This window comes from Gorilla gorilla, chromosome 6 (assembly GCF_029281585.2).
Source record: "Gorilla gorilla gorilla isolate KB3781 chromosome 6, NHGRI_mGorGor1-v2.1_pri, whole genome shotgun sequence".
Lineage (NCBI taxonomy): Eukaryota > Metazoa > Chordata > Mammalia > Primates > Hominidae > Gorilla > Gorilla gorilla.
This window is the reverse complement of record NC_073230.2, coordinates 33,604,031-33,617,753: the sequence shown is the minus strand read 5'-3', so window position 1 is coordinate 33,617,753 and position 13,723 is coordinate 33,604,031. Positions and strand designations below refer to the sequence as shown.

The 13,723-nt window shown below is 43.1% G+C and overlaps 1 protein-coding gene across 1 annotated transcript in view; it reads right to left on the bottom strand.

Annotated features, from left to right (window-relative positions):
- Positions 1-2,325: 2,325 nt before the first annotated feature.
- NFE2L3 (NFE2 like bZIP transcription factor 3) overlaps positions 2,326-13,723 on the bottom strand; it is a 35,015-nt gene continuing 23,617 nt past the window's right edge. Inside the window, exons 2-4 of the mRNA XM_004065399.5 lie at positions 11,546-11,725; positions 5,664-5,747; positions 2,326-4,936 (exon numbers count right to left, since the gene is read on the bottom strand). Coding sequence (XP_004065447.4) covers positions 3,689-4,936; positions 5,664-5,747; positions 11,546-11,725 — 1,512 coding nt within the window. The 3' untranslated portion in view covers positions 2,326-3,688. The remainder of the gene's footprint in view (positions 4,937-5,663; positions 5,748-11,545; positions 11,726-13,723) is intronic.

The window sequence follows — 13,723 nt, the reverse complement described above, 5'->3', positions numbered from 1 at the left end:
TTTGAAATACATCAGGTTGATATGCATAACCTCAAAATACCAACTCCTATCCAGCAAGGTCAGGGGAATATCACACAAATAGGGGAGAATTAGGTAATTGCACAATAGACTGAAATGAACTGATTGAAGGAGGGTTTACTGAAGCATGGGGTAATGTTGGATATTCAACATAGGCTTATTTCCTGTGTGTATATGTTGTGTTGAGCTGTTTCTCTTGTAGAAATTGAAGTTTAAGGTGGTTCTTGTGTAGCTTTGAGACAGTGCCCTAAATGAAGAAAGGCTGCTTTTTGGCCAAGGCTTTATATTGTTGCTGTGTAACAACTTACCTCAATACTTAGAGCAGTTCAGAGAAACAAACCAGCATCTATGGGTCAGCAATTGGGAGCAACTTAACTGATTCTGGGTAAAGCTCAAGGTTCCAATCACAGAAAACTAGGATTGGAGAATTTTTTTAATATCCAGAGTGGTATACTAACAGCTGTAAAGTTAATACTGGTTGTCATCTTCCCTCGGTGAGTGATTTGAGCAAGAAAAGCTGTAAAATGAACACACACTATGAAGTAGTCGTGCCATCTTGCATCCTTTATGGTCACAGAATGTGGTGGGAGGGTTCTTTTCCCTGGTACAATTACCAAGCAGGCAAGGAGCATTGGGAACTGTCTTGGATGCCAGCTGTCACACTCAAGGGGGTGCCCTTACTCAGTTTATTCACTAGTGTGAAACCAGATTTCTGTATGTGTAAGGTTTTCCATGTAGCCCTATTTGGTAGATGCCAAATTGCTTGACCTAATAAATACTAGTTAGGTATTGGGAGCTAACAATGTAAGGCAACAAGTCTCAGTTTGTCACTGATGGTTGAAAAGTGCAAAAGTAGAAAACATCTGTCAGGACACCTGGACTGCATGTTACTTAAATTGGCTCTCTTTAAGGTTTGGAACTAATATACTGAGATGTTGACAGGCCCTACATAATTTTTGACATTTCCACTATTTAGTAATGCACTAACACTGGCTTGTTTTGGGGTAGTGGAGGGGAATTGGTAACAGATCAGTTGAGTTGCATGGACTTAACAGAACAAATAGTTCAAAGACTGAGATGGGGAATGATTTAGCTACTTGAGTGCGTTTAAAAGACGTTAATATTATCACACAAAACCCTGTATACTGGTTCAGAAGCTCTGCTGAACTGAAGCCTGCCTTGAGACCAGGGGACCCCTAGAAATCTAGGTCTTTTTTTGCTTGGAGTTTCCATACAATTGGCCTAAAATCTGATCACACTTGTGAAGATGCTCAAGTGAGTCTTAATTGGAAAAGGAGATGTCCAACCCACTTGGGTTGTCTGTATTCTTGTCTTCCTCATTCTGATTAAGACGTTAGATGATGCAATCAAGACTGCTCAACTAGGTAGGTAATGTGGAGGGTCCTAGGCAATGGTCAGCTTTTGGGCATTGGCTTCGTAATCTAGTTGGTTTGCACTGGAAACCGAATGTGGAATTCCCTTCTGCCTGTAAAACTGGACTGTCAGAAAAGCAGTTCCAGTTCATATACCTTGAATCCAGCATGTTAAGATGGAGGCAGGGTTATGTCAGGAAGCCAGCCCATAGCCAATTAGAGCTTATTAAGCTGGCTGCCTAATGTGCCGATTAAAAGTCCCTTGATGGGAGAGGGGCCCATCAGTTTCAGGAACCTCCATGATACCAAAATGTGGATGCTCTAGCTCCCTTCTATTGAAACGTGTATTTTGCACATGACCTAAGCACATCTCATACACTTGAGTTGTCTAGGTTGCTCAATATTTAATCCAAGGTAGAAGCTAGGTAAATGGTATGCTGCATTATGTATGGGGAATAAAGTTCAGTACAGACACTACCATCTTTAAATATATTGTTTGCAGTACTAGATGTGTGTGTGTGCTATATTTAAGGGTTTTTATAGTTTAAGCTTCAGGCCAGGCATGGCGGTGCATAATCTGAGCAGCTCGGGAGGCTGAGGCAGTCCAGGAGTTTGAGGCTGGATCTTTTATTGGGGCCACTGCACTTCAGCCTGGGTAACGAGTCACCATGATTACCGATTCTGCTCTCCACAACAGTCTTTTCCTTTATTTTTAGAGGTTTGAAAAGAATGCTATCTGATAAGCAGGCACTCGAGTGTACTTAGTAGGATTTCCTACTGAAATGTTTTATGTGTGTTCTTAAATTATAATTATCAAAAGCTTAAGACATTTGAAATACTCCCTTGTAAAAAGCAACAGACTAAAATGATCATTTGAACACCATGAGTCACTGAAGTGGCAATATTATCTAGAAGCATTTCTGGCAAAATAACAGGTCTTGGGGAAAAAACTTTATTATAAAAATCCAATGGTATATATAAACTGCATTTCTCTAGCCCGGGATGTTTATGTGATACTCTACACTGTAGCTCCTATGGCAGAAATAGTATCTGAGAAACTTCATTTCGAAAATTTGGACATATTAAGCATTATAGTACCCATCAAAATCTTGATGTTCCCCAAACTTGAGTCATCTAGGTGAGGTCATTGCTGTCTTCATAAAATTCAGCAATCTCCTTACTGTTCCAGTGAACTTAAGTGAGGTTTTTCATTTCAAATGCTATTATTTCTAGAATTTACCTTACCCTGGTTTATTTTCAAATTCACCTGTTTTTTTCCCCAATCGCTTTTGCCCATTTTAAACAGATGGTTTCACTGTTGCTGACTCTCCCTACTGGTTTCACTGTTGCTGATTCTTTCCCTACTGTTTATATGGCTTACAATGTTCTGGTGAGATCTCAGTATTCTAAGATGGTGAGGCCATCCCTTCAGGCTGGCTTTACTGCCAGAGATTTTATGGATTTAATATACACACAAGGAGTTACGTTTTTGCAAGTAGCCCATTCTGTCTCTGGTTACATGAGGAAGGCCTGTGGCTTAAACTACCAGTGACCGTAGGTCTTCAGTGCATTCTATATCGCATAGTATTCTGTGTGTTAAGTATTGGGGTAGGGGGGTGGATTTTGCCTTATTACTATGGATTTGGCATACTATGTTGACCTCAATTTGGCTTGAGTGAGCAGTTTGCTATGCTGCCTTATTCACTTATATTCCAGAATGTGGATATTTTGGAAGGAAAGTAAGGTAAATTTGGTTCAGATTCTGTATAAAAGGGAAAAGTTAATTTTTAATACAAATACAAAATTTATTTCCATAGAAAGCAAAATTTATAAGTTAAATATATAAAGATTAAAATAGTGTTTGAAAAGCTAACTATAGTGCTAACAAACTAAATGAAAATAAGGCTATTGCATTTAAAACTGAAATACCCCTTAAAATAATTTGATCCCCAGTGTTTGCTCTTTTTTGAAGTAACCAACTTACTCTTAAAAAGGATGGCTGCCAAGATGGAAAGTCTTACTGGGTTTTCATGTTAACCTATTCTTTGGACATAACTATGAATTTTGTATACAATGCACTTCATGAATAGTTGTGGCTCCCCCAGATTGCCCACAAGTGTGATCTTGAAGTCCTAAACATTTGTCCATGTAAGCTTCAAAACAGAGCGTTAACTGAGTTATTCAAGTAGCAGTACTTAAAGATAAAATTCTTGAAGCAGTTTCAATGGTTTCTGATCCAAATAATCAGTTTCTGAACATTACTACTTCATATAATAGAGTCCATCTTCAGTTTCTTCTCACTTTCTCTTTCCCTTTTGGGTTTCCTTTTTGTGGCCTGAGGCCACCAGTTCTTTGGGTACTATCAAGATACTTCCATCATGGGTACACTGGAGAGCATAGTGGTTGGGATTGACTGGCCTACCTTGGTCATCTCTTAATCTACTAAAAATATCATGATAAAGGTCATGCAGTTTTTGTTTCATTATGTTAATAGCTTTGTTACATTGTGCTTGCTCTCTCTTAAGAGTTTCCTTCTTTGCTTGCAAGTTACATACATCATCTTCTAAATTCAAAATTATGTCCAATTTGCGTTTACGACAGTTCTGCGCAGCAACTTTATTTTTCCCTCTTCGTCTGATGTCACGGATAAGTGAGACTTGTAGGTCTGTCAGATAATATCTACTTAACATGCTATTGAAAGAATCAACAGGCATGCCGACAATTTCATCTACAGAAAAAGGGATATGCAAAGCTTTAGCACGCTGTTCATCACGGCTCAAGTTTCCATCTGTGTCTTCAAGGTATCTACTCCTTATCTTCTGTGACTTTCCAGGCCACGGAAAAGGTTCAGAAGTAGATTCTGGTGCACTTGGCTGTAAGTGGTAAGTGTGGTTATGAAATATGTGTTGAAATGTAAGATCTCCATGGAAATCAGAATCACTTTGATCCAAGTGACAAAGCTTACTGGGTTCTGGGTAGTAGCCGCCTACAGCACCTTCTAAGTCATGATGGGAACTAGATTTATGGTCAGTACAATAACCTATAGCACCTTCATCACACACACAGTGAGAGGAATTAGACTTGATGACAGAGGTACTATTGTGACTTGAATCTAAAGAAAGGCCAGAATCAGAATCTGGTTCATCAAAAAGCTGAGAAACATCGATTGGATCAAAGTTGTCTTCTGTGGCCAATGACATTAAGTTTATCTCATCAAATATATTTATGTCAAGGTCATACAGTAGGTCTTGGCTTGTTAGATTCCTCATATGATTGTCAACCGGTGAAAGAAATCCTGTCAAATTAGTTCCAGGAAGGGTTTGCTCAGGATTGGTGGTATGAGAATTTAACTGCAGAAATGGTTCTTGTGACTGTGAAGTCCTTGCTATTGGATCTCTTCTAAATGTATTGTTGGGACAAAGCAAGATGGCCTCATGAAGATTCACATCCTGACTTATAGCCTGGCTGAAGTTTACATGATAATGTGAAGAATTCATGCCATCACTGATACTGCCTGGAAGAGGAATATCTCCCCATGAGATGCCCTGAAAAACGAAGGAGAAACACTTTAAACATGAATAGCCCTATTTCTGAAGCAGTTCTATTACCTAACAACTTTTCTTTCCCCTGTTTTGTCAATTCCTCTACATTTAATAGAGATAGATGCTGTTGGCAGTAACTTCCTAGTTAAAATACAGGCAATACAATACAAGATGTGAGTCCAAATCAGAATACCTGGAATTCTGAGTAACCTAGAAATTAAGATGGATTAGTATAAAAGCTGACTGGATTTTCTTAAAAAGTCTAATGTTACAATCTTGTAATTTGCTACTTTATAATAAGATGTAACTCATCCTAGCGGTTGGTAATCACATTGTGGAGGGTCAGGGATAATAAACTAAAGTGAAGTAGTCTGGAGGAGAGGCTGTTTAAATGCCTCTAAGCGCGAATATTGCTGCAATAAACATGGGGGTGCAGGTGTCCCTTTGATACACTGATTTCCTTTCCTTTGGATAAATACCTGATAGTTCTGTAGTTTTTTGAGAAATCTCCACGCTGTTTTCCATGACCAGTCTAAATTTGATTATACCTTTGGGATTATTTGGAAAGAGGAATGCTATACATATTTGGTTAATTCTAAGCTGAAGTGCTTCTGTAAAAATAAGCATTACTTTAAACTGCTGTGTCATCCAAGTAAAGGAGTTGTATTTATTCACCAGAAGGTCAGTGCAGATATGTTCCTGCAAGGATAAAAGCCAAAGTTCCAATTACCTCCAGTGAATTTTCAGGCTGTGATGAAAGCAACTGGAATAAGTCTTCCAGAGAGAAAGAAGTATCTGTCCCATTCAGATGTCTCTGTGGAGAAACACAAAAGGTGCATCCTTCACATAAAAGACTGAACTGGTTGTCTGGGGCTTTAGGCTTTATCTTTAAAAGATCACCAGGTCTTATTTCCACACTGGACTTTTATGCTATTATGTTCCTTGGTTGGAAGTTCTACTTTTTATTTATTATATTTTGAGATGGAGTCTCACTCTGGCCCAGAATGGAGTGCAGTGGTGCAATCTCGGCTCACTACAACTTCTGCCTCCCAGGTTCAAAGGGTTCTCCTGCCTTAGCCTCCGGAGTAGCTGGGATTACAGCTGTGCATCACCACATCTGGCTAATTTTTGTATTTTTAGTAGAGACAGGGTTTCACCATGTTGGCCAAGTTGGTCTCAAACTTTTGACCGCAAGTGATCCACCCACCTAGGCCTCCCAAAGTGCTGGGATTACAGACGTGAGCCACTGCAGCTGGCCTATTTCTCTTCTTATGGTACTCAGTATATTTCAACACGCATACTTAAAAGTCCAAAGTTAATCAGTATTTTTATTCCTACCATAAACAACTCATATAATTTTTGGCTAATTGTTAGTTTCAGCTTATTTTGCCCCTCCATAGCCAGCCCTCCCAGTTGGTTACACAATTATATAATTTTGGCCAGGTGTGGTGGCTCACGCTTGTAATCCCAGCACTTTGGGAGGCCAAAGCAGGCAGATCGCCTGAGCCCAGGAGTTGGAGACCAGCTTGGGCAACATAACAATACCGTTTCTACAAATTAAATTAGCAGTGAGCTGAGATCTCACCAGTGCTCTCCAGCCTGGGCGACAGGGCAAGACTGTCTCAAAATAATTCCATGTAACAAAAAACTGAGTTTACTGCTCAGGTCCTCTCTAAAAAGAACTCTGAGGAGTTCTTTCAACTAGAAAGAGGCTAAAGCATAAAGGCCAGGAGTGAGATGAAGCATCGATAAATTGGTTTTAAAAAAACAAATTGGAGTAAATGTAAGCTGTGGTCCCAGCTACTCCGGGATGGTGAGGCAGGAGGACTGCCTGAGTCCAGGAGGTTGAGGCTGCAGTGAGTCGTGACAGCGCTGCCACACTCCAGCCTAATAGAATGAGATCTCGTCTCAAAAAATAATTTTTTACAGTCAATACTTATTTACATTTACTCCTCCTTATTTACATTTACATCTCACTCCTGGCCTTTATGCTTTAGCCTCTTTCTAGTTGAAAGAACTCCTCAGAGTTCTTTTGAGAGAGGACCTGAGCAGTAAACTCAGTTTTTTGTTACATGGAATTATTTTGAGACAGTCTTGCCCTGTCGCCCAGGCTGGAGAGCACTGGTGAGATCTCAGCTCACTGCAATCTCCGCCTCCTGGGTTCAAGTGATGCTTGTGTCTCAGCCTCCCGAATAGCTGGGACTACAGGCATGTGTCACTGCGCCTGGCCAATTTTTATATTTTTAGTAGAGATGGCGTTTTGCCATGTTGGCCAGGCTTGTCTTGAACTACTGACCACAGGTGATCAACCCGCCTTGGCCTCACAAAGAGTTGGGATTACAGGCATGAGACACCATGCCCGGCCTACATGGAATTATTTTGCCTTCATGCTTAAATGATGAGTTAACTGGTAAAAATATAAGGTTTAATGTTTTCCCTCAGTACTCTGTCTTATGGCATTTATTACTACTGGTAAGTTTGCTCTCAGTGTTATTTATAATGAAACTTTTCTATCTCAGGTAATTTAAAAAATTTTTCTTCTTAGTTCTTGATGTTGTTTCAATATGGTATGTCTGGGACTTAATTTGTTTTCGTTAGGAGCTCTGTGTAGTCCTTTAATCTGAGGACTTTTCTGGAAATATTTTGCCATAAACTCATTTTAAATATTGCTTCTCTTTCATATTTTATAGTTTCTTCTGGGACTCCTATTAGAAGTAACTTAGATTTTTCTCTTCTATCATTGTCTTAATTTTGCTTTCATATTTTGCATCTTCTCTGTGGTATAGTCTAGATAATTTTCTTAGATCTTTCTTCCAACTTACCCTTTTCTTTAGCTGTTCACATCACTTCCACTGAATTTTCAATGAAAATGACTTTTTCATATCTAGAATTTCATTTGGGCTCTTTTCTAGATCTTTTTATTTTTTCATGATAGTCTGTTCTTGCCTTATAGATTCTGTTCCTATGAACAATTTAAACACTGATTTAGAGTCTTTTTCAGAGGACTAGGAATCCTGACTTTTGCATATGCTGACTCATGGCTATTTATGTCATTTTTAATTCTTAAAAGGTGAGCATTTTGGGGAGCAGCTTTGCATTTTTCTCTTCAAGAACCAATGTTTATATCATTTTCCAGACTGTACTTCTCTTGGCCGAGGATTCTTGATGGTGATGGTAGTGTGCATTCAGATCTTATATCTAGCTTTGGAGCCCCCACTGGGGTTCTGATTTCTAAAGGGTAGCTAGAATTGTACCAGTCCCCATTTCCTAGATATTCTTCCAGAGTTGTCATCTGGAAGAATGGAAATGCCAGTGATTCACTGGTCTAACTCATTTCTGTTTTATTTCAACAAGCTTTAAAAGCACCTACTAAGTAATAGCCCAATAAAAGAACAGAAATATCTTGTCAGAGCTACTATAAGAAATGTGGCTGGGTGCAGTGGCTCACACCTGTAATCCCAGCACTTTGGGAGGCCAAAGTGGGCAGATTGCTTGAGCCCAGGAATTTGAGACCAGCCTGAGCAACATGGTGAAACCCCACTTCTACTGAAAATACAAAAAATTAGCTGGGCATGGTGGTGTGCACCTATAGCCCCAGTGACTTGGGAGGCTGAAGTGGGAGATCACCTGAGCCCGGGAGGTTTTAGGCTGCAGTGAGCCATGACAGCGCCACTGCACTTTAGCCTGGGTGACAAAGTGAGATCCTGTCTCCCCCGCCGCCTTCCTCAAAAAAAAAAAAAAAAAAAAAAAGTTGTTAAGTACACAAAGATGTGACGTAAATGCTCAGGCTAGGAACATGGAGATAACACAATGAGGAACCAAGCCTGATAAGAATTAGGCACAAATGCCTGGCTTTGAATGATTAATATGTTTCTGAAAAGTTTTGTCCAAATTGATGTTTGTCCTATGTCAAATTACATTTTAAATTCTCTCCAAGGAAGCTCCCTACTTCATTTGTCTCCTCATTAATATTTAGTAAGTGCCTAGTCTGTGCCTAGCAGTGAATTAGTTTGTTACAGGTAGAAGTAAACAGTTCTTGCTTTTCTGGGAAGCCCAGTGAGGGAGTAAAGACGAAGACATACCTGGGAGAAAGTCAATATACAATTCAGTGTTAAATAAGTGAAAGACTAGTGAAAACATCTTTTCCCTCAAACAGAGCTGTGAATACTCAGGGAAGTGGGCAGAAATGTTGTCCCCTTCAACATATATATGGTTCTGTCAGTATTTTAATATAAAAGTCCATGGGTATTGATTTGACAATACAGTATGTATGCTGTGGGGAGAGTGGTAAAACCATACAATGCATCCATGAATTAGGAAATAGATAAGTCAGAGGAGCTGGGGAGAATACCAGCTGGGAAAAAAGAACAGGCAGTTGCCAAATGCCAGGCTGCAATTGAGGGTTACAAAAGGGTTAAAGCTCCACTGGTCAGAGAGAAAATGGGAGGGTTCCTTGGGGTGTGCTCTCTACCCCTCCCCTTCATCTGAAGAATGTCAAAAAGGGCCTCGAGGAGACCACTTAGAACTTAGTGTGTGTTTTCCACAGTTTGGGGACGCAGAAGCTTAGTGTCCCACTTTTGCCTGAGAAATATAAACTATGAGAAACCATGCAAGAGCCATAGTTAGGGAACTGAAAAAGGGTCTAAGGGCATGTTTCCAGGTGCTAGGTGGCCAGCAAATGGTTGAGAGGGCCACCTGGAGAGGTGAGATGCATGTATACCACGGAACATTCAGGGAAGAGTCCTAAAGGACCAGCTGCAGTGAAGATGCATTTGCCCCTGTCAAGAGGAAGACTCCCAGCTGTGGGGCCAGGGGTCTCCAAAGAACCTATACACGAAAAGGTGCCCACGTGACAAAGAGTTGTATAATATTTAAATGTATTGCGTGGTCAAGAGAAACAATTTCCTATGTTCTTAGCACCCCACACCCTCAACCCCAGAGAAATCAGCAGGGCAGGCCACACAAAACTGAGGGAAGATGCCGAATTTTAGCCCAGTGTGTTTTGTTTTGGATTTTTCTTTTTTGAGACAGGGTCCTGCTCTGTCACCCCGTCTGAAGTGCAGTGGCATGATGACGGATCACTGCAGCCTCAACTTCCCAGGCTCAAGTGATCCTCCCACCTCAGCCTGCCAAACAGCTGGGACCACAGGCACATACCACTACGCCCAGCTAACTTTTGGTTCAGCGTTCTTGAAAATTACACTGGGTTATACTTTTTTTTTTTTTGAGACAGGGTCTCACTCTGTTGCCCAGGTTGGAGTGCACTGGTGTGATCACAGCTCACTGCAGCCCCGACCTCCCAGGCTCAGGTGATCCTCCCACCTCAGCCTCCTGGGTAGCTAGGAGTACAGGAACACATCACCACACCAACTAATTTTTGTAATTTTTGTGGAGATGGGGTTTTGCCATGTTGCCCAGGCTGATCTCCAACTCCTGGGCTCAAGCAATCTGCCTGGTTTGGCTTCCCAAAGTGCTGGGATTATAGGTGTGAGCAACTGTACATGGACACACTGGGTTATTCTTATCAACTGCTGCACTGGGATGGCCAGAGCGATTTTCATGAGTATCTAGAATTTATGGGACCTGCCCTAGATTTCACCAAGGGGCTCTAGGTGGAAGCTGGAGGGGCAAGGGAGTGGTAGGCAGGCAAAGAGAACAAACCTGTTTTCTGATTTCATGCAAAATAATCAAGTAATGTTCCATGTAATATTACATGGCCAGGGCTACCATGATGACAGCTGTCTGAGAAGGGTCAGGGCACAGTACTCTCCATCCTCCAAGGTATTCAAAGCACAGCCCTAAACTCCACATTCTGGGAAGGGGACATGCTAAAGCAGGTGATGCCTAAGAAAACCGTCAGGGCAAGACCTGTGAGGGTACGCCTTCCAGGTGGAAGTGCCACGTGGTTATTAAATATCTCTGGAGTGCCTGTTTGCCATGCTTGTGGGCAGGACCTCAGCAGGGCTGAAGAGAAACCAGAGTACAGCCCAAATGAAAGGAGGAGGAAGCACAGATCGCAGGAAGCATCCATCCCTTCAGCCTGGCTCTGGGAGTTCATCTTTGTACACCTCTTCTCACAGCCAAAGAGTAAGGTTAGGCAATGAGGAGTTAAGGAGGTGGTCCCACTGGACCATGGATGCCCAACGGTTCAGCCAGGCCTGCCAGGAGACTGAACAAAGATTTCAGCCCAAGCCTTAGCTGACATCATGGGTGATTGGCTGTAGGGTTGGTCCTCAGCTTGCTCTCCTGGACTAGGCCAGCCTGGCTACCTGTTCATGTGGCTGGTTGAGGACTCCTAGGTTCACCTTCATCACTTCATCACTTGCCTTGGCAAACATAACTAGCAAAACCTGCTAGCAAGGTCCCGGAAGGGGGTGTGTGCACATACACACAAAATCTTGAGTTTAACCAGAGAAAACAATTGTATGGGCTAATTCATTTATAAATCAAATTACTACTCCCATAACTTAAAGACATAGGTATTTTCATATATCATATTTGTTAATAGTAGAGCATACTGTTTTACATGCTCATTCTTGACACAAACTGTCAATGCCACAAAATCTACATTAAAACCAAAATGGCAAGGCTTGAATATTCTGACAGGCTTACCTCATTTCTAGATTCAGTGGTCTTTTCTGCCTCCCAGTCAGGTTTCTCTGCTATTTTGTTTTCATCATCATTATTCTGCTGAAGTGAGTTCTCCTTCTGGGCTGACACCCTTTCTTCATTTTCCTCATGCTGGGAACTATGATCCACAGCTTCGTGCTTTTCTCTTAGTACCTCATTCTCCTATAAAAGTACCAAATTTCATCAAATAAGCAAACAGTCTTTAAAACTGCATTGTGCTTATTGTTCAGGGACCATGAAAACCCACAAGTCAAAAGCTAAGACTGGCATTTCATTATTTCAGTATCAAAGAAACATTTAATTCAGAAACAAAGGTCAGTTTTACATCCTGTCCTGAGACAGGCTGTTCTAATCTGTGCAATTTAAATTAACATGCACTTACAAAGTCCCTGAATTTAAAATACTCATGAGTTAGATTAGATTTGGAAATTAATGTTGCCAGCAGGCAGTTTTAGTTTTCTGTAGAAAATTGATTCCTTCCTTCCTTCCTCCCTCCTTCCCCCCTTTCGACGGTCTCCCTCCGTTGCTGAGCCTGGGCTCTACTGCCGTGATCTCGGCTCACTGCAACCTCCCTGCCTTGGGCTCCCGTGATTGTCCTGCCTCGCCCGCCGAGTGCCTGGGATTGCAGGCACGCGCCACCATGCCTGACTGGTTTTTGTATTTTTGGTGGAGACGAGGTTTTGCCATGTTGGCCGGGCTGGTCTCCAGCTCCTGACCTCGAGTGATCTGCCCGCCTCGGCCTCCCGAGGTGCTGGGATTGCAGAGGGAGTCTCACTCACTCAATGCTCAATGTTGCCCAGGCTGGAGTGCAGTGGCATGATCTCGGCTCGCTACAACCTCCACCTCCCAGCTGCCTGCCTTGGCCTCCCAAAGTGCTAAGATTACAGCCTCTGCCCGTCCGCCACCCCGTCTAGGAAGTGAGGAGCGTCTCTGCCTGGCCACCCATCGTCTGGGATGTAAGGAGCCCCTCTGCCCGGCCGCCCCGTCTGGGATGTGAGGAGCGCCTCTGCCCGGCCACCCATCATCTGGGATGTGAGGAGCGCCTCTGCCCGGTCACCCCGTCTGGGAAGTGAGGAGCGCCTCTGCCTGGCTGCCACCCCGTCTAGGAAGTGAGGAGCACCTCTGCCCGGCCGCCCATCGTCTGGGATGTGAGGAGCGTCTCTGCCCGGCCGCCCCGTCTGGGAAGTGAGGAGCGCCTCTGCCCGGCCGCCCCGTCTGGGAAGTGAGGAGCGTCTCTGCCTGGCCACCCCGTCTAGGAAGTGAGGAGTGCCTCTGCTGGCTGCCCCGTCTGGGAAGTGAGGAGCGCCTCTGCCCGGCCGCCCATCGTCTGGGATGTGAGAAGCGCCTCTGCCCAGCCGCCCATCGTCTGGGATGTGAGGAGCGTCTCTGCCCGGCTGCCCATCATCTGGGATGTGAGGAGTGCCTCTGCCCGGCCACCCTGTCTGGGATGTGAGGAACGCCTCTGCCCGGCCGCCCCGTTTGGGATGTGAGGAGCGCCTCTGCCCGGCCGCCCCGTCTGGGAAGTGAGGAGCGCCTCTGCCTGGCTGCTGTGCAATCTTCCAAGTGTGAAGTGACAGCCTTTCTGCAGGTGTACCCAACAGCTCCAAAGAGACAGTGACCATCGAGAATGGGCGATGATGACGATGGCGGTTTTGTCAAAAAGAAAAGGGGGAAATGTGGGGAAAAGAACAAGAGATCAGATTGTTACTGTGTCTGTGTAGAAAGAAGTAGACACAGGAGACTCCATTTTGTTCTGTACTAAGAAAAATTCTTCTGCCTTGGGATGCTGTTAATCTATAACCTTACTCCCAACCCCCTGCTCTCTGAAACATGTGCTGTGTCCACTCAGGGTTAAATGGATTAAGGGCGGTGCAAGATGTGCTTTGTTAAACAGATGCTTGAAGGCAGCAGGCTCATTAAGAGTCATCACCACTCCCTAGTCTCAAGTACCCAGGGACACAAACACTGCGGAAGGCCGCAGGGTCCTCTGCCTAGGAAAACCAGAGACCTTTGTTCACGTGTTTATCTGCTGACCTTCTCTCCACTATTATCCTATGACCCTGCCACATCCCCCTCTCCGAGAAACACCCAAGAATGATCAATAAATACTAAAAAAAAAAAAAAAAAAAAAAAAAGAAAATTGATCAAACAGCTAAGTTG